Source organism: Schizosaccharomyces osmophilus, chromosome 2 (assembly GCF_027921745.1).
Source record: "Schizosaccharomyces osmophilus chromosome 2, complete sequence".
NCBI classification, from domain to species: domain Eukaryota; kingdom Fungi; phylum Ascomycota; class Schizosaccharomycetes; order Schizosaccharomycetales; family Schizosaccharomycetaceae; genus Schizosaccharomyces; species Schizosaccharomyces osmophilus.
In genome coordinates, this window is record NC_079239.1 from 686,258 (window position 1) to 703,182 (window position 16,925).

The 16,925-nt window shown below is 37.6% G+C and overlaps 11 protein-coding genes and 1 non-coding gene across 12 annotated transcripts; 5 read left to right on the forward strand and 7 right to left on the reverse strand.

Annotated features, from left to right (window-relative positions):
- Nucleotides 1–279: 279 nt before the first annotated feature.
- bit2 (HbrB family protein involved in TOR signaling Bit2) lies at nt 280–1,209 on the reverse strand (the record flags this gene model as incomplete). The annotated part of the gene is made up of 1 exon (XM_056181619.1): nt 280–1,209. One exon carries the CDS (start codon nt 1,207–1,209, stop codon nt 280–282), a length of 930 nt encoding a protein of 309 aa, XP_056037854.1.
- A 508-nt stretch (nt 1,210–1,717) lies between these two features.
- On the forward strand, nt 1,718–1,930 carry gon7 (EKC/KEOPS complex subunit Gon7; the record flags this gene model as incomplete). The annotated part of the gene is made up of 1 exon (XM_056181620.1): nt 1,718–1,930. The coding sequence occupies one exon, from the start codon at nt 1,718–1,720 to the stop codon at nt 1,928–1,930; it is 213 nt and encodes a 70-aa protein (XP_056037853.1).
- A 157-nt stretch (nt 1,931–2,087) lies between these two features.
- Nucleotides 2,088–3,353, reverse strand: SOMG_02830 (2-aminoadipate transaminase/kynurenine-oxoglutarate transaminase; the record flags this gene model as incomplete). The annotated part of the gene is made up of 1 exon (XM_056181621.1): nt 2,088–3,353. The coding sequence occupies one exon, from the start codon at nt 3,351–3,353 to the stop codon at nt 2,088–2,090; it is 1,266 nt and encodes a 421-aa protein (XP_056037732.1).
- Nucleotides 3,354–3,855: 502 nt separating this feature from the next.
- ies2 (Ino80 complex subunit Ies2) lies at nt 3,856–4,758 on the reverse strand (the record flags this gene model as incomplete). Its single annotated transcript, XM_056181622.1, has 1 exon — nt 3,856–4,758. One exon carries the CDS (start codon nt 4,756–4,758, stop codon nt 3,856–3,858), a length of 903 nt encoding a protein of 300 aa, XP_056038719.1.
- Nucleotides 4,759–5,680: 922 nt separating this feature from the next.
- rrg9 (mitochondrial ribosome assembly protein Rrg9) lies at nt 5,681–6,037 on the reverse strand (the record flags this gene model as incomplete). Its single annotated transcript, XM_056181623.1, has 1 exon — nt 5,681–6,037. The coding sequence occupies one exon, from the start codon at nt 6,035–6,037 to the stop codon at nt 5,681–5,683; it is 357 nt and encodes a 118-aa protein (XP_056038238.1).
- Nucleotides 6,038–6,681: 644 nt separating this feature from the next.
- Nucleotides 6,682–8,043, reverse strand: pqr1 (ubiquitin-protein ligase E3 with SPX domain Pqr1; the record flags this gene model as incomplete). Its single annotated transcript, XM_056181624.1, has 1 exon — nt 6,682–8,043. The coding sequence occupies one exon, from the start codon at nt 8,041–8,043 to the stop codon at nt 6,682–6,684; it is 1,362 nt and encodes a 453-aa protein (XP_056038240.1).
- Nucleotides 8,044–10,436: 2,393 nt separating this feature from the next.
- Nucleotides 10,437–11,697, forward strand: epr1 (Atg8-interacting ER-phagy receptor Epr1; the record flags this gene model as incomplete). Its single annotated transcript, XM_056181625.1, has 2 exons — nt 10,437–10,525; nt 10,653–11,697. The coding sequence occupies 2 exons, from the start codon at nt 10,437–10,439 to the stop codon at nt 11,695–11,697; spliced, it is 1,134 nt and encodes a 377-aa protein (XP_056038248.1).
- Nucleotides 11,698–11,751: 54 nt separating this feature from the next.
- Nucleotides 11,752–11,997, reverse strand: rsa3 (ribosome assembly protein Rsa3; the record flags this gene model as incomplete). The annotated part of the gene is made up of 1 exon (XM_056181626.1): nt 11,752–11,997. One exon carries the CDS (start codon nt 11,995–11,997, stop codon nt 11,752–11,754), a length of 246 nt encoding a protein of 81 aa, XP_056038249.1.
- A 231-nt stretch (nt 11,998–12,228) lies between these two features.
- On the forward strand, nt 12,229–13,212 carry trm10 (tRNA m(1)G methyltransferase Trm10; the record flags this gene model as incomplete). Its single annotated transcript, XM_056181627.1, has 1 exon — nt 12,229–13,212. The coding sequence occupies one exon, from the start codon at nt 12,229–12,231 to the stop codon at nt 13,210–13,212; it is 984 nt and encodes a 327-aa protein (XP_056038245.1).
- A 183-nt stretch (nt 13,213–13,395) lies between these two features.
- On the reverse strand, nt 13,396–14,880 carry spp1 (DNA primase catalytic subunit Spp1; the record flags this gene model as incomplete). The annotated part of the gene is made up of 2 exons (XM_056181628.1): nt 13,396–14,674; nt 14,807–14,880. 2 exons carry the CDS (start codon nt 14,878–14,880, stop codon nt 13,396–13,398), a joined length of 1,353 nt encoding a protein of 450 aa, XP_056037456.1.
- A 403-nt stretch (nt 14,881–15,283) lies between these two features.
- drc1 (DNA replication preinitiation complex assembly protein) lies at nt 15,284–16,480 on the forward strand (the record flags this gene model as incomplete). The annotated part of the gene is made up of 3 exons (XM_056181629.1): nt 15,284–15,413; nt 15,476–16,159; nt 16,206–16,480. The coding sequence occupies 3 exons, from the start codon at nt 15,284–15,286 to the stop codon at nt 16,478–16,480; spliced, it is 1,089 nt and encodes a 362-aa protein (XP_056037740.1).
- Nucleotides 16,481–16,725: 245 nt separating this feature from the next.
- Nucleotides 16,726–16,797, forward strand: SOMG_20129. Its single transcript has one exon. It is a non-coding gene; the product is annotated as a tRNA-Thr (tRNA).
- The last annotated feature ends 128 nt before the right edge of the window (nt 16,798–16,925 follow it).

Below are 16,925 nucleotides of genomic sequence, written 5' to 3' on the forward strand. Positions count from 1 at the left end.
AGTAACCCATTTGGAAAAAACCTACTTTAATTTTTTTAATATAAAAGGAGAGTAAATTGCTGGAACCTATCCAGAGTGGGATATAGGTGGAATCTTCAGTAATGCTAGAAACATTGTCGGTGAAATTTCAAAGTTGAAGTAACAAACCAAGTAACAAGCATAGAGGAAAGAATTCAGTAAAATACATTTATAGTCAGTTTCATTGTATAATAAATTAGCTTCATCTAATGACAATTTCCTAAAGATGCACCTCTATTTGTTTGACTGATACTGTAAGTATTATATACATGATATAGGGTCCTCAATTGTTTGGTTTAAGACGAGAGAGCGAAGCCAATTCAACAAAATAATATCGCATTCCTCAATTGGTTTAACCAGAAAAATGATTGAAATCATTTGTAAAAGTGATACTCGTTGAGAATTCTCTAGTTTTGGGAAATCGGTAGCAGCATTGCTTATTTTCTTCAATTTGGGAATAACTACAAATGTTCGAAAAGCCCACAAGCAAAGGACTTTCACATCAATTTGTTCTGATTTTTTCAGCCAGTAGCTCTTCATCGGCTCTTCGAACAACTGTGCAATTTCAATTCTCTCAAACGTGATCGGTAAAAAGGTGGCTTCTATATACGGGAGAGATTCCGAGTAAAACATTCTCCACTCTTCTATAAGTTCAATGGTTCCATGCAATTGCTTCCTAATTCCATTCATCAAGGAAATATCCACTGTCAAACTTACACGAGCTGTTTCAATAAGATCATCAAAATCGCGAATTGCTTCACACGCACTTATACACCTTAATAGAAGCAAATTCAATTCCTCTACGACAATTTGCTTTCTCCAACTGTCCGCATCGCTTGTGTTGGTACGATGTTGAGGAAATAGAGGCCTCATGGCAAGGTTTAATTCTTTCCAGGCTAAAAGTACAGTAGGGGGATCGTTGTCACTTTTCTTGCACCGAATGTACTGCTTATATTGTTGAACGAGAAAACCGGCTTTACTTCTTCTTGGAGTTATGGACTTGACCGATCCCTTGGAAAGGATCGATTCATTCGAGATGGTTCTTCTTTTTTTAGTTGTGGTTTTTGACTTTTCAGGGTTGGAAGTGATGATTCTATTTCGTTTTTGAATAAATATGTTAATCGAGAAACCGTCTGAATATTCCAAGATAAGAGGACCTATACGAATCCTCCGAATTTTTACAGACTTCATGTTCCTTCTTTCTTTTTAGAATAAACAGAATATGTATGGCACCAAAATGCAGACGAATTGGTAAAATTCAGGGCATAAAAAGGCAGTACATATTTGTTTTGTTGAACTGAGTTATGTTTTATGTGTTTTCTACGTAATCCGCAACCCGAGCTTAAATAGCTCGGCTAATTTTCATCCTTCGCTACCAAGAAGTCTATTTTAGACTAAAGTTGAAGACATTAGAAGAAAAGAAAAGTTTTGATCGAGGTCGAGCATTATTAACTGGACATGAATGGAATCTTTTTGAAGCTTGCGTTATTTTATTTTATTTTTTAATGCTTCTTTTGAATAATTCATCCTTTGTTTTGTTTCCATAGAATGCACTGTTTAGCAGTGGTTATAAATTCTTTAAATCATATACCGATGAGAACTAACGCTCGCAATATCATTTCGATGTACAATTTACGTCTGAATTTCTGTTTTTTGGATCGTATTCATACTATACAGCATTGAAGCCTTTCTAGACAGCATGCCTGATTTGACGCTTCAATATACCAACGAACTTGATCCTCAGCACTCTTGCTCCAAGGACCTGACGGTGGAGGAAGACAAGCAAACCTTCTATGACTCTTTGAAGCACCAAGTAAGAGCATTGCAGGAATACTCCAATGCATTCTTTACAGAAAAAATGAAGTATGAGACGAAAATCGACGTTCCTGAAGAGCAACCCATCATGCTCTAAACATGCAAGGAAGTACGACTCATTTAAGGAGGTTGTTCACGAGAATACGAGACGTTGTTAGTTTGTATTTTTTTATTTGATTTTGCATGAAAAAAAGTTTGAAATTGAACGAGAATCATCTGGAGGTTCTTTCATTGATTGATGGAAGTTCATATATCTAAATGAAATGATTTAGCTTCTGTAAACGTTCAGCACCTTCTTCTAGGGTTTCGTAAGTTTTGCAAAAAGAAAACCGAAGGTAATCTTGGGCCATAGAGGCATCTTCATCTGTGTAAAACTCGGTAGGGGGGATGGTTGCGACACCGATTTCTTTCAGCATCCAAAAGCATAAACGAAAATCTCGAGGACGTGACAGGATGTGTTCTGGGAAAGGATAGTTTTCAGGCATCTTTACATTGGCAAAGTTGGCCATCACATAATAGCTACCATCAGGGATTGTATAAGGAATGCCAAGTTGATCAAAGGCCTTTGCCAAAATGGAGAACCTCTTTTTATACGACGAAATGTAATCATCCCAGTAGCCCACCTTGTCAGCTTCCTCAAAGGCAATCGCTGTGGCCTCTTGTAATGGACTGTTGACGCAAAAGCAGATCCGCGTATGGGCAGCAGCAGAATGATTTATAATGCTCTCATCTCCAATGATCCAGCCAACTCTCCAGCCAGTGCATCCAAATGTTTTACCGCCAGAGCCAACCGTGATAACATGGCGAAATAGTTCTGGACGAAGGGTAGCAAGGCGGACAAAAGGGGTGTAAAAAAGACGATCATAGACTTCATCTGAGACAACGAGCAAATTGTGTTCCAGTACAATGTCTGCAATTTCGTTCAGCTCTTCTTCAGAAAAGACTTTTCCAAGAGGATTATGGGGAGTATTGATGACAATCATTTTTGTCTTGTCTGTGATTGCAGCACGCAACCTATTCATGTCGAGCTTCCATTCCTTGGCTGATACAGGGCGCTCGGCTCCTTCCTTGGGTGGAATCATGGGTACATATACAGGAACACCGCCATTCATTTGAACATTGGATACATATTGGTCAAAGAAAGGTTCCATTAAAATCACTTCATCACCTGGATTTAAGTAGGCTGCAAAAACGCTGTAAAATCCTTCGTTTGCACCAGCTGTGACAACAATTTCCGTCTCTGGATTTAGCTTACGATTAAATAAGGGAGAATAAGCTTTTGACAGGGCATTTCGAAGATTAATACGGCCACGAGTGTGGGAATATTGATTGCAAGATACATCATCAATACATTTCTTAGCAGCGTCCAAGACAAACTTGGGTGGATTATAGTTAAAAAATCCTTGACTCAGGGAAACTGGAGGCACTTTACATTCTGCTGTTGCCTGGTTTACCATAGTCCAAACGTCTGGACGACTCCCAGCAACCCGAAAAGATGGGAGTATGGTATTTGTAGTCATTGCGAGAATCTTTGTAGGTCGAAACACCTTGAAAAACTTTTTAAAACTGGTTTTCTTCCTAAAAAATGGAACCTAATGTTCAATAAAATTGTTCACGTAGGTTTTCTATGTGAATATTCATGGCGAAACCAATTTTTATAAACGGTTGACAATCAGATAAGCTAACGAAATTTTGATAAAAAATTACGAATGCGGCCATGCTGACGATGAAACAAAATTTATACTTAAAGAAAAACAGTGTTTAATTTGATTTTGTAGAAAATGAAAGAAAAGCAACTTTGTATTTTTTTTTTTTTTTTTTTTCTTGGCTTTCATTTCGTACTTTTTTCTCTTGTACTTAGTGTACTAGCAATCTTGTGTTTTGCAAGACAACTTGATATATTTGATGTATAGTAGTTAGAGATGGATAGATGCAAAAATCATGAATAATATCCTCATTAAAATGTAAAAACTTATGAAAAATCGAGTAAAAACACGTACAAGACTAGCAGGGATTCACAGTTCATTTTTGATAGAATGGATACAAGGAATCTGGTATTATAGCCCGGCTGCCCTCTTCGTTGTTGATCCATCGAATATACTGAAATGGTTGGTGCATGGAGACCTTGGATTTTTTAATGACTTTCTTAGGTGCTCCTATATCCTCCTGGGCTAACATTGGTGTACGACCACGCCGAGGCTTGTCTGTATTAGACTGTCTCTTTAATAGACGATTTATAGTCTCCATTTTTTCTTCCTCTAACTTTTTCTCGCTCTGGTTCTTCCTTCTTCTTGCATTTTCCACCCTTCGCAAAGCCATTTCTTCATCGGTGAGCTTCTTGCGGCCAGACGTTTCTGGCGGAAGTTCTAACATGTCATCTTCTTCGCCCTCTCCTAATACGCCTTGAAGAGCTCGTTGTCTTTTTGTCATTCTGGATGAATCTGTTGCTCCTGAAGGTATCGCATTGGAATCCAAATCCTTCATATCAGTGAGATTTCCTTCTTCGTCTTCTAATTGTTCTTCTTCGTCGAGATCTTCCTCATCGTCCTCATTCTCTCGTTCTTCTTCGTCTTGATCGGACTCGATATAGTTCACTTTTCGTTTTGATGCATTCCTATCTCTTTTGTTTCTGGAACTCACCGGTGGACTAACATTGCTGTCTGCCTCCTCTTCGTCTTCCCCGACTTCTTCGTCTTCATCCTCAAAATCGTCATCTTCACCTTCTTCCTCTTCGTCGTTTCCTTCCAAGGTTTCCTCCAGTTCCTGCTCGTTCAATACAGAGTCACCCTCCTCCGCTGCAAGAGCATCATCTCCCAATTCCTCTTTTGTAGAGACGCTTAATGCGTCTGAGTCTGCATTGATATTATCAGACGTCGTTCTCCTGGAAGGCTTCTCTCTCCCGGATCTCCGACTTCTAGTTGACATGTTGTTCTTCCTTTTGAAAATAAATGAAGACTTGAAATTTTAAGGTCCTTTTAGTTTGAAGATGCCAAAAGACGAATCATACACTAGTAGTACAGTAAAAAGAAGTCAACAGCGTGTATCAGTTGGAACAAATAAAGAAGACAAATCGTCAAAGTAGGAAAGCAAAAAAAATACAGAATAAAAAAAAACTACTATTTTTATATGGCAAATTAACAAGTTTGGTGGTTGAAAACTAAAAGTGTACAGACTTGATATAATTTATTTGCGAATTCGCTTTCACCAAGCTAAAAACTGGATAAAAAGTATGTTTACGACTTTGAGAATCAGTATACGTTGATATGAACTTGCATCTAATTAAAATCCTTTATTCTATTGGTTTTTATCATCTTCTCCTTCAAAGCATGAGCGGGCTTCCAATGAACAAATCTGTTCTCTCTCCAAAAAAGAAAAAAATAAAAAAAAGGAAAAAAGGAGAAATGAACGCTCGTTCCTATTTTAATCCCAATATAATAAACCCCTTTTGTAATTTATCGTTCATGACTGTAGTCTTTTTTGAATATTTAAAGAGTAGAAATGGTCTTAAACATAGTAAGTTCTGATAGGAACAAAAAGTAGATAGATAATTTTATGTGCAGAATCAAGAGTAAAATATCTCATCACAATGGAAACAGGTATTCACATACTTTCTTCCTTGACCAATTTACGAAATGATTATATTGAAAATTTGCAAAACAAGATTATACTTTTCGTCCAACGAATGTTTTATGGACGAAAATAGTAACGAAGTGTAATCAAAAAAATAAATATGAATGTCATTTTGGTTTCCTTGCATTACACACAAGGTCTCCCTTGTTACCAAGGATATTCGACCATGGCTACTTCAGCTTTTTATCACATTGATTTCTCTGGATCAAAGGTGCTTTCACCTTTGTTGTTTGCGCTTCAGTTCTCGTTCAGTCGGTACACGATTTGAAGCTTTCAGGATTCGACGAATACTTTCAGGAGAAACGCCATATAGATTCCCCAACACGGAGCATGTTAATGAAGGATCATCTTGCTTCATTTGCCGGACTTCATCCATGGATTCCTGTGGTAACTTTTTCTTTGGATTCCAACCACCCTGTACCTTTTTTTTCAACGCGAGCTTTTGCTTTTTCCAATCGGGAATCGAATTCGTTTCGTAGTACATTTTTTGAATAAGTCCGTGATGGAAAAGGCTTCTGTTTTGATGGTTCAGACCGCGTATGAATCCTAAAGACTTCAATCCAGATGATGGCATCGTAAGCGGACTTTGCAAAAAGGAAAAGCCAAAAATAAAAGGCTCATGGACTAATAAAACGGTTACTTTATAAATGATAATGTAAAAACAAACGAAACAGCCCAATTCGGGAAAAGACACCTAGTTGCTCTTCAGCTGGTTGTCTTCCTTCGTACACCACTGACTACTAACTAACTCTGGTTACATTTAAGAACTGTGCAGAATCACATGCAATTTATTGATTAGTTTAGTTTAATTAATAAATGAAAAGAGCAAATTATTCAATAGTTAAGTAAAAGGCAATTAAACCGGTAAACCCTCTTTAGTATACAGAGCTCCATGGCTGGGCATAAAACTCATGGACTAGCATAAAGCAAAGCATAATAGAAATGATAAACGAAAACAAAAACAGGAAAGAAAGACAAAAGGCATAAGAAACAATGAAGATGTGCAAAAAGGATGGGGATCGTTCATAACATATGGAAAAATTCGTTGTAACAAATCTGCACACTACAACTTTGAAAAACAGAAATGTTTTTTCCATACATTATGGCAGGCTGCAACATGACTGTTGTTGACATAAGAGGCGTATGAAACAACCTTGCCTGTAAAGTAAAAATAAATTAAGATAAAATAAAAAAAATTTTAAGCATGAAGCTGATGCTTCACATTATTACACATGCATTTTTGTCAGAAACCACACGTACGGAAGTGGAAGAAGGGCCAGAATATAAATCTTCTTCGTTCTCAAGCAACTTCTGTTTAATTTCCCGGGGAAAAAACGTCTTCATAAAATTTAATAATGCTTGGTCAATGTTGCGGGAATCAGCATCTAAAACATCTTCAGCACGACACAAAGGACATAAATTCACCTTCTGTCTTTGCAAAATAATTAAGCAATGCAAGCAAAAAACGTGCGAGCAACCAAGACGCACAGGTTTGTAGGCTATATTTGAACAAATCGCACATTCAAAATCTTGTAATTGTGGGATAATTGAAAACAACTTAGAATTTAAATTAAAGCAAATGGCTTTTGCGACATCATCGGCAACAAGCAGCGGATCCGAATCAATAACTTTGAAAAACAATGGCTGAGCAGTAAGTGAAGTACGTTTATCAAACTTTTTCAGAATTTTCGTAACAGCAAGCTTGTTCATGCTCTGGAAAAAAGTCATTTTGAGAAGATTTCGATTCAGCTCTACAAATTGATTGTAAAGTATCCAGTCATGATGCTTCGTTGAGGAAGGAAGACACCGAGCCTTCCGAACTTGTTGATCAAACCAGTTCAAATGGCGTTGAGCTAATTCTGGAGACCTCTCACGATTTCCTTCAACTTCCTTACTAGACATAAAAATGTCTGCGTCCAAGTATAGCTTAAAAATAGTCCTCCAACAATACAATGAATTGTAATGCTTTTTAGAGACAGGAGAGGCGGTCGAGGAAATATCATGAGTAAGATTATCAAAAGCGTTATGCAAAATTTTACGTTGTTGCTGCTGTAAATGTTCAACGTTTTGCAATTCCGTCGTAAGCTTTTTAAAAAACTCATGGTCGAAATTCAACAAGAGTTCCATTTGGTGAACCTCAGAATCCTTCGTATATGAATGAACTTGAGCAACCTTATTATTAAGTATATGGTTACCATTTTGCTCGTTAATTTGAAAGGTTTGAGAAGTTGGAGAATGGAAGGAATTCGCAATATTGGAAGAAGCAGAAAGTTGCTTCACCATTGAAGCTGCGAAATCATCGTCCTTCAACTTGTCAAAGTTGATATTCACAACAATTTTAGGAACGACAACATGACCCTCTTTAGCTAAAGAATAAGTCATGGTGATGGCTCGCTGCTGTTCATCATCTGACGAAGAGATGAGACGACGAATCGTCTCAGAACTTAAGCCCAAAGACGAAAGTTCGTAAACAAACCGTTTGATGCATTTCTTGAGGGCTTTGTATTGAATGGCTGCATCGCTCCAGCCAGGAGGCATGTCGTTTTCCAAAGCACGTTGGAAGTTATGACCAAATTTCATGGTAATGGTACAAATGAAAAAGCTCCAACAAAAAAAAGGATGGGGTTATGAAACCAGATATATCAGTGTATTTACGCAAAGATCAAACGGATTCGCCAAAGTATGATATAAGAACAAGAGAAATGTGAAAATGATAGCTTCTGGAATATAATAAATTAGAAAGTAACGCGTTCCGAATTTGATTCATGGAAGTAAAATATGGTTAGACAGGCTTTTCTTTTTCACTAAGCACAGCACAACCGATTTGTACTATAAAGTGAAAAAGCACAACCGCAATATAAAACACAGGCAAACTTGTTTATGAAACGGAAACGATATCAATTCTTTCCTAACAACAAATAGATTAAGGAACCGATTCCTCTTATACGAACTTGAAATTGATATAGAAGAAGAAAGAGGAACTGTACCAATATCTCGGTAAAAAGAGATCAAAAACCGGTTTTCTTAATTACATAAATAATTAATTTTTAACATACAATAATTCCGGATGCAAAATCAATGGTTATTAAGAAAAAATAATGAGTCCCTGAACAAAAAGTTTTTGGTAAAGGACAACTAGTGTCGTCGTAGGTATATCTTTGATATACAGTGGACGAAACTATCTCTTCTCTAAGTGACGATTACCGACAAAAGCTAAGGCAATTTGTTATGTTACAATAACGACCTTGTGTTACATAGAGCTGGGTGTAAATAGTGCACTTCGTTATTTTGTGCAAATTATTTACCTAGGTCACAACTAGCGTATTGTATTTAGGCGTGTTTTTCCTTTTGTTTATTGTTTACGCGATAGAAAAACACAGTAAACGAAAAGGATTGTCGTTCAAACGTGGATAAACTGTGAATAGAGTGAAAACATCATAGAATTTTTTTTTTGAAGTGGTAATTGCATTTGCAGGTTTTTGATGAGCAGAACCCGCTAAAACATTGGCCAGTACAAGAATTTAGCCTGATGGTCTCTAATGAAAACTGGCTAATACGGAGACTTACTTGGTAGACAAGTTGTTTTTTTTTTTATATAACAAAATGGTAAATAAACAAAATCGTTTGGAAAGGTGTAAAAAGAGAACAAGTGTAATGCAAAGAATAACAATTGAGCTGAAAGGCCTTTCTTCTTTCCAGGCGGTGTCTCTTATGACTACAGTTGTTTAGCCAAAAAGCTTTTCCGGGGCGTCGAACGAACTTTCAACTTTATCCTTTTTTATGTAGTTTCATGTTGTACCAAAGCATGCATCCAGTGTCCTTCACAAAATATTACGAACAAAAAGAATATTAGAGAATGTCTATCGTCTAATTTGTTTGTATCATTTGATAAAACTCGTTTGACACAAAATAAAAGAAGTCAATAAAAAACTAAGTGACATAAGAAAGCTATTCCATCAAAATATTTGGGAAGCAGTCCAATTGGCAACAGTAAATAGAAAAAAAAATATATATCTAATGAATGACTATTAGTTTTCGGTTCAACAATGATTCTGTGAAAGGCACTTTTGCTCATACTGTCGCATTCTTTCGTAATGCCTTACCGTTGAATTACAAATAACAATTGCTTCAACATGGATTTCGAAAGCTCTATGCGAAACAAGACGAACAAGGATACAGATCCTAGCACAGATTCACACAAAATGAGATTAATCAAATTGATTGTTTATAGAAAAAGAATATGAGACCCTAAAAACTCGGTTGAGTGTATCATCTTTTGGTCCATTCGACGAAAAGCTATAGTGTTTCAATCATTGTTATAAAGAAACCCATGGATCTGTATCCTTGCTGCTTCTATTCCAGTATAATCATAGTATATAATATAAGTTTTCTTGGATTCTTTAATAAACTGCAAATTGGTTAGCACATAAGCATCCAACGATATTCAGTATGAAATCATTACAAGCGTAGACGAAACCTAGCAAAGTAAGAAGACAAGAGCTTTCAACATGAGCATCACTATTGGTTTGAAAGATTAGATCAACGTTTCGTTTTCAGTTCGGCAATTCTACTACCACAGCTTTACTTATGGTTCCTTAACTCCATGAAAGCCTACGATCATATCGAACTCAATAGACTTGAACCAACACTCAACTAATGTTTTTGAATTGAGCGAATTGCTATTTTTTTTGTTTCAAAAGCGCTTTTTTTATCTCTTCTGTCTACACAATAACGGTTATCTACTACACCTTCGATAGAGACTACTCATTTTGTTTGTTAGACACAGGCATTGAACGAAGCGACAAGAATTGGTAACTAAACGTTCTTTAACACTTCACTTCGCTTCTCTTATGCAATTACTTTCTATTTTCCTGATTACCGTTCAAACGTCAACACAAAGAAAATAGACCCTTATTAGATTTTGAATTTGTTTATCTATTTATTTTTCATTTGCAATTTACAGGATCGAAAAGATGGCTACATCTCTTGAGGATAAGGATTGTTATGAGATCCTTCAAGTGGATCGCGGTTCTACTTTACAGGAAATCAAAACAAGTTACAGGTATGAAAGAAAAAGAACATGATTGTGAGATTGTGCTCTCGTTTATTATTTATTCAAAGACTAGAACTAGGGAGAGGAGTTCGGTTGAATTTCTGGTTATACGTACTGACCCCTTTCTCTTGTATAGAAAGCTAGCTTTGCAGTATCACCCTGATAGAAATCCCAATAAAGAAGGATACGATGAGATATTTTCGACTATCAGTAGCGCCTACAACATATTGTCAAACGAGGATAAACGAAGATGGCATGAAAAGGATTACACTAGGGACCAATACTCGGTGTTTACCGAAGAAATTCATGAGATGCAAACCATGCTAACAACAGTCAAATTTGATGTATGGGTAAACTTCATAAACAGAATAAGATCAGATGAACAAACAGCAGGTACAAATGCTCAATGGCCAAGCTTGGGAGATTATACCTGGTTATGGACACACACAAAGCCACTGTACCAGCGATGGCTGCGATTTTCTACAGCAAAATCTTTTGAATGGGAAGTTATTTACAATGATGAAGAGGAAACAGATCCTAGCACGAAACGACTAATGAAAAAGGAAAACCAAAAATGTATTAAATATTGTATCCTACAGTATGATGCAGCAGTTCGTGAACTCATTGCAACAATGTGTGAACTAGATCCTCGTCGTCAGAATGTAAAAAAAGTTTCAGATCCTGAACGTTATGAAACTTTGCAAGCTGCATCCCGTCAACAAAGCGAGCGCGATCGTCGCAAATACCAAGCTTCTTTGCAAGAACAATCCATTGCTTCATGGACAGTTGTGGACCAAGAATTGAACTGGAGCGAGGATGAAGATGAAGTTGAGGATAGAAATGAGTCTATTGACCTCACAGAAGCAGTAGACAATACTAATTGCTCCATGTGTAACAAACAATTTCGCTCACTACAGCAGCTGAAGAATCACGAGAACAGTAAAAGGCACAAACAAATCAGTCGAAAAGCAAGAAAAAAACTAGAAAAAGATGCCAAACTTGCCTCTAAGTCGTCAGAGGTTTCTCTTGAAGCAGCACCGACGTCTCCTCACAAGGTGGGACCTTCATATAAAATATCCTCTAAAAGCGCAGAAGATCTTGAAAAAAGTTTCACGTTTATTGAGATGTCTGACGATGACTTCTTCACAGCCCCCGAAACTAGCGATGAAGAGGCATTCTAAACATTCTTAGAAACCGACATTACCCTTCTAGTTTTAAAGGCGTGCTTTGATTGTTTATTCATAAATTTTATGACCAGCTCGCAAACCTTCGATCAACATTTGCAGTTTTCTTTGATCGAAAATTTCTTTTTGTCTCAGAGTATCCAACTCTTCCGCAAACTCTGTTGTCAATTGCTCCATGTACTCACCTAAAGAAGGCTTTTCTAATTCTCTTTGACTCCCTAATTGGAATCCAGAACTTGTATTTGACTCAATCCCGTTGACTACTGAATTCGCAAGTTCACCTTCTTCTGCTGACATTTTTGGTTCTGTTTTCTTCTTAGAGATTATTAATATTTTAAAATTTAGTTGAAAACCTGGAGATCTCAAATGGTGTGGTTGGCTTACTTTTGAGGTGGTTAGGAAGATATCCTTTTATTTTCGTCCTCGCTAAACCCAGCTCTACGGTCGTTGTGGATTTTTGGGAATCTTCAGATTCTTTGTATCAATACCTACCAAACTTTTTAATAAATAACAAATATAAAAGAAAAAATGTCGGTTTTAGAGCGACTTACTAACGCTGCAAAGGCGCTAGATGAGTCTTCAACAAAGTCTGACAAAGAGCCAGTTTTAGAGCAAAGAGAAGAAGAACCCCCGAAAATGAGTAAATCCGCAATGAAAAAGCTTCGTCGTCAACAGGAATGGGAGGCAGGCCGTGGAAAGCGAGCTGACATACGCCGGGAGAAAAAGAAGCAGAAAAAGGAAGAGAGAAAGCGCAAAATCAGTGCTGGCGAAAAGGTTCCTAGTCAAAAGAAAAAGATTAGGGAAGGAAAAGTGATACCTTCTGACATGCGTATCGTTTTGGATTGTGGGTTTGACGAGTTGATGAATGAAAAAGAAATTGCTTCCTTGTGTCAACAGTTCACCAGATGTCACTCTGCAAATAGAACTGCTTTGCATCCGGCGGAATTCTATGCTACAAACTTTGGTGGCCGTCTGGAAGCCAGACAGGAATATGTCCTACGGGGCCAACAAAAGAACTGGAGCCGTTACCATCCCACACCAAAAAGCTATATGGAAGAATTCGCTGATGAGAAGGAAAAAATGGTGTATCTCTCAGCAGATTCGGATGAGACTTTGCACGAATTGAAAGAAGACGAAATTTACATTATTGGAGCCCTCGTCGATAAAAATAGATACAAGAATATCTGTGATGACAAAGCAAAAACCCAAGGAATTCGAACTGCAAAACTTCCAATTGGTGAATATATTCGCATGTCCGATAGAAAGGTCTTGACTGTAAATCACGTTTTCGAGATTTTGTCCTTATGGTTAGAACATCGTGATTGGGAAAAGGCTTTCATGGAAATCATTCCTAAAAGAAAAGGACTTTCTGCTTTAGATGAAGACAGTAGCAGAGAACAAAGTATTGAGGAGGAAAGTACTTCCGAAAAGACTGAAGAAGCTGAAGACGAAGCAAACACAGCGGATGGAATTGAGATGCCAGCCGAGAAGAGGATAAAGACCACGGAATAATTCTTTACTACGGGGAAATTTAGGGCTCTATATTTTTGTTCTGTCGTTTTGGAAAGTTAAATAATTAATAGAACTAAAAAGTAATGCGACTAATAAAGGTACTTTTATAAAAAGATTGATATTAATTTACAGTATTTAAAACAATTGAAAGAACCGGTAAATGAAAATAAATTGACGCATGCATTAAAAATCTAGAGGGTCAGCCTTTCGTTTGTTATGTGTAGTGGATTTGAAGAGATTATTACTGAAAGATCTGAAATACGCTGTATAAGGATCAAGATCTGTGGAAACAGAGGCCGTAGAGGAGGCGGCGTTTGAATCTTCAACAGAGGATGGAGCAGAGGGAGGATCCTGTACAATATTCGATTGAGTAGCGGATTGTTGATCAAGCTGGTTTAACAAAGTATGTACAGTGGGAACATGGAGAGGGTTAAAGCTGTTCATACCATCAATATCAATAGGGACACAAACCCGTCCAGTTCCTGGGTGAACGCAAAAGGGAGACTTTAGGAGGTGGTTTAAGTGCTTGGAGACTTCGACATCTAATCTTGGGTATAGATATGTCAGGACGATGTCTTGTTTTGCATGTGCAATAACATTAGGAGAAAGGTCAAAATTTCCGGATGCAATTGCTGCATCAATGTCTGACCATTTCTTTATGCTAGCGCGTCCGGGATCCACCTCCCATTTTTTTCGGAGTGCAGAAGCTAATGGTTCACTAGGCAACAGTTTCAAAAGACTTTCTAAACCTTCTTGAGAAACCCATGGATCTTGGTCTTCCAACACGACCTTAGCAAAAACAGCCTTGAGAATGTCAAGAGAACGAGACAGATGAGGATGCAGGGGGCGTTTTAAGTTATTGAGGATCCGTACACCACCTTGCGGATTTCCTGCAACAACTTGTAGATATCCAGCGATCATTTTTCGGGAACGATCATCCATGGAACGAGCCGTCTCGTCACAAATCCAAGCGTGAATACCACGTCGACCAGAATAAACCCAGAGAATATGATTAAACCCAAAATCTTCACGCAAAGCAACATCTATAATTTGGACAGCAACTGTAATGAAAGACCAGCACTTTTCACAAATGTTTGTTTTGGAGCAACATGTACGAACATCGTCGTAGTCAGTCATATCAATATCGAAAACCAATTCCTTTTGCAACGGGTGAAATGAGGCCTTCCTCAAAGTTTTTCTATCCCTTGGATTCATACTATACACCGGTCCAATTTCAAATCTGCTTGGGCACATGCCAATGGCTTCTTTTTTTAATTCTTCCCAGGATTGAAATGACAGGTATCGCAGGTATGCATCATTTGGTAAAGTAAATGCAAATTCTCGATTTGTAAAATCCTTTTGAGGAACAGGACCATGATTCAGCCATTGAAACAGTAACCGCCAAGGAAACAAATGGCGATAATACTGAATCATGGTCTCAGGGTCAACGCTTTCTTGCTTTCTAAAGAAGAATGGTTAGCTTGCTCTGATACAAAACAAAAATAAGAATAGACAAAGCTCATCATGTACGCAAAAGTTATAGAAGAAAGACGCGCAGGGATTCATTTACTTGCCAAAACATTTCGCAACTTACACCGCATCCAAAGATCCATTTGCAATTAATTCATCCAGATCCTTGTCTTCAAGATCCTCTACAGCAACGGTCATTCTGGGTTTTATTGTCAAAGTAAACAACCCAGTGTATAAGAAGGAAAAATACGTTTTTCATGAATTGTACGAAAATAGCGTTGCTTACTGAAATACTGAATAATAAATAGAAACCTTGCGTTGTGTATTGGTATATTAAAATAACGAAGGTTTGAAGAGTACCTAATCCACTTTGAATGCTAAATACAATTCAATGTCAACAAAAAAGGTTGAAAGAACTACGTCTGTATATTTGGAGGAACGGAATGAGGAATGGTAGTTAATTGATCAGAATTTTTGAAAACATAAAGAAAATCCATTGAAACGAATTAATAGAAGACCTGATAGTTTGCTGGGATCTTGAAGGAAACGGCTTTCATTGATAGATTGTTTAAATAGCAGTTTGAAATTCCTAGGAAAAATTATGTCTAATGAGCCATTGAACCATCAGCTTCAAAAACTCAAGATCCGGTTGAAAAATTGGGAACACGAGTTTTCGCATAATCAAAATCGGAAACCGTCGAAACAAGATGTGAAATCAAATCCTTCTATATGTAAGAATATATAAGAATAGCCATTTGGGGATAAGAGCAGATTTGTTCAGCTAACTAAGTAGCCCTACTCTACAAGGAATACTATAAATTAAAGCAAAAGGTTGCTAGCGGTACTGACGAAACAACCAGTCTAAGAAAAAAAGATGAAACTCTGGAGCAACCAGAATTTCGAACGCCAACAAAAGTCCGAAAAATCGAGAAACGTTTATTTGAGCAGGAAACGCCAACGTCAAAACAACTTGAGGTGACACCCAAGAGCGCTGACAAAAGCTTGCTGGGACCCACTCCACAGCTTTCACGAAGGGTGATTAATATATTTGAAGATATTTCACCAAACCCATCCCCGAGTGGGAAAACCCCCCAGACAGCAGAGACTTCTGTAATGAGCATCGCTGAAACTTCTATGCAGTCCATGACACCGACGACACCATCCAAGCGGATACGTCCATCTGTAGATTTATCATCACCTTCTTCTGCCATTTTTGATACACCTACTACGTATCGCACAGAAGTGCCGTCTTCTCCAAACTTTTTGCGAGTCTCTTCACGGTGTCGGAAAAGCTTGAGCGAAATGATACAAGAACTAAAAGACATTGAAGACGATTACGGAAACGATGAAGAGAGAATTCTAGCAGAGGTGGAAGAAAATGAGAGTTCGTCCTCCTCAGACCCGGAGGAAAACCCTGCACAAGATTCCACGAGACCATTTAAGCGACGTGTTAAGAGACAAAATCGACTAGTGAAACGTATGTATTATGGTTTTATGACTTCCGTTTTTGCTAACATCTGTAGTACCTCCTTCAGTCAGTGCAGAAAAGAGCCATCTGGATCGTATGCCGGAGATTGACGAGGAAGAAGAAGCCACAGCGAATGCCCCAGATCAAGAAGAAGAAGAAGAAGGAAATGTTGCCAGTTCGACTGAAAGACCCTCTTCGAAAAATGCAAAGTCGGAAGAATCCAAACGACGTTTAAAAAATGGACTTTTACTTGGAAAGCAAGTGAGCCAAAACTATTCGTCTTACAAACTCAATCGAGGAAAAGGAAAGAATTTCCGTTCTCGAAGGTAAGACGATGCTTTTTGGAATTCTATGGTTTTGTGATTCGTTACATGTTTTCAAACGTTTACAAAGGATCATGGTACTTGAAGATATTATATATTAGGAACTCTGAAGCGAAATAAGATTTATGGTTCTATATCATTACAATATTTTCATTAACATTCGATTCATAATGAGGCCAAGCTCAATGTAACTGTTTCATGAAGGGTTTAATCCTATTATATATATGTTTCGTTTCTCAAGTATACCAAATAGCTCTTGTAGCTCAGTGGTAGAGCGCTTGCCTAGTAAGCAAGAGGCCCAGTGTTCGAGTCACTGCCGGAGCAAAACATTTTTTTATAATTTATATTTATAGTATTTTGGTTTCAAGAAAAGAAATTTTACGATCTGAACCGTGATAAATTCTTGATGTAAAAATCTGATACGGCCATAGAAAGACCTAGAATGGTGAAGA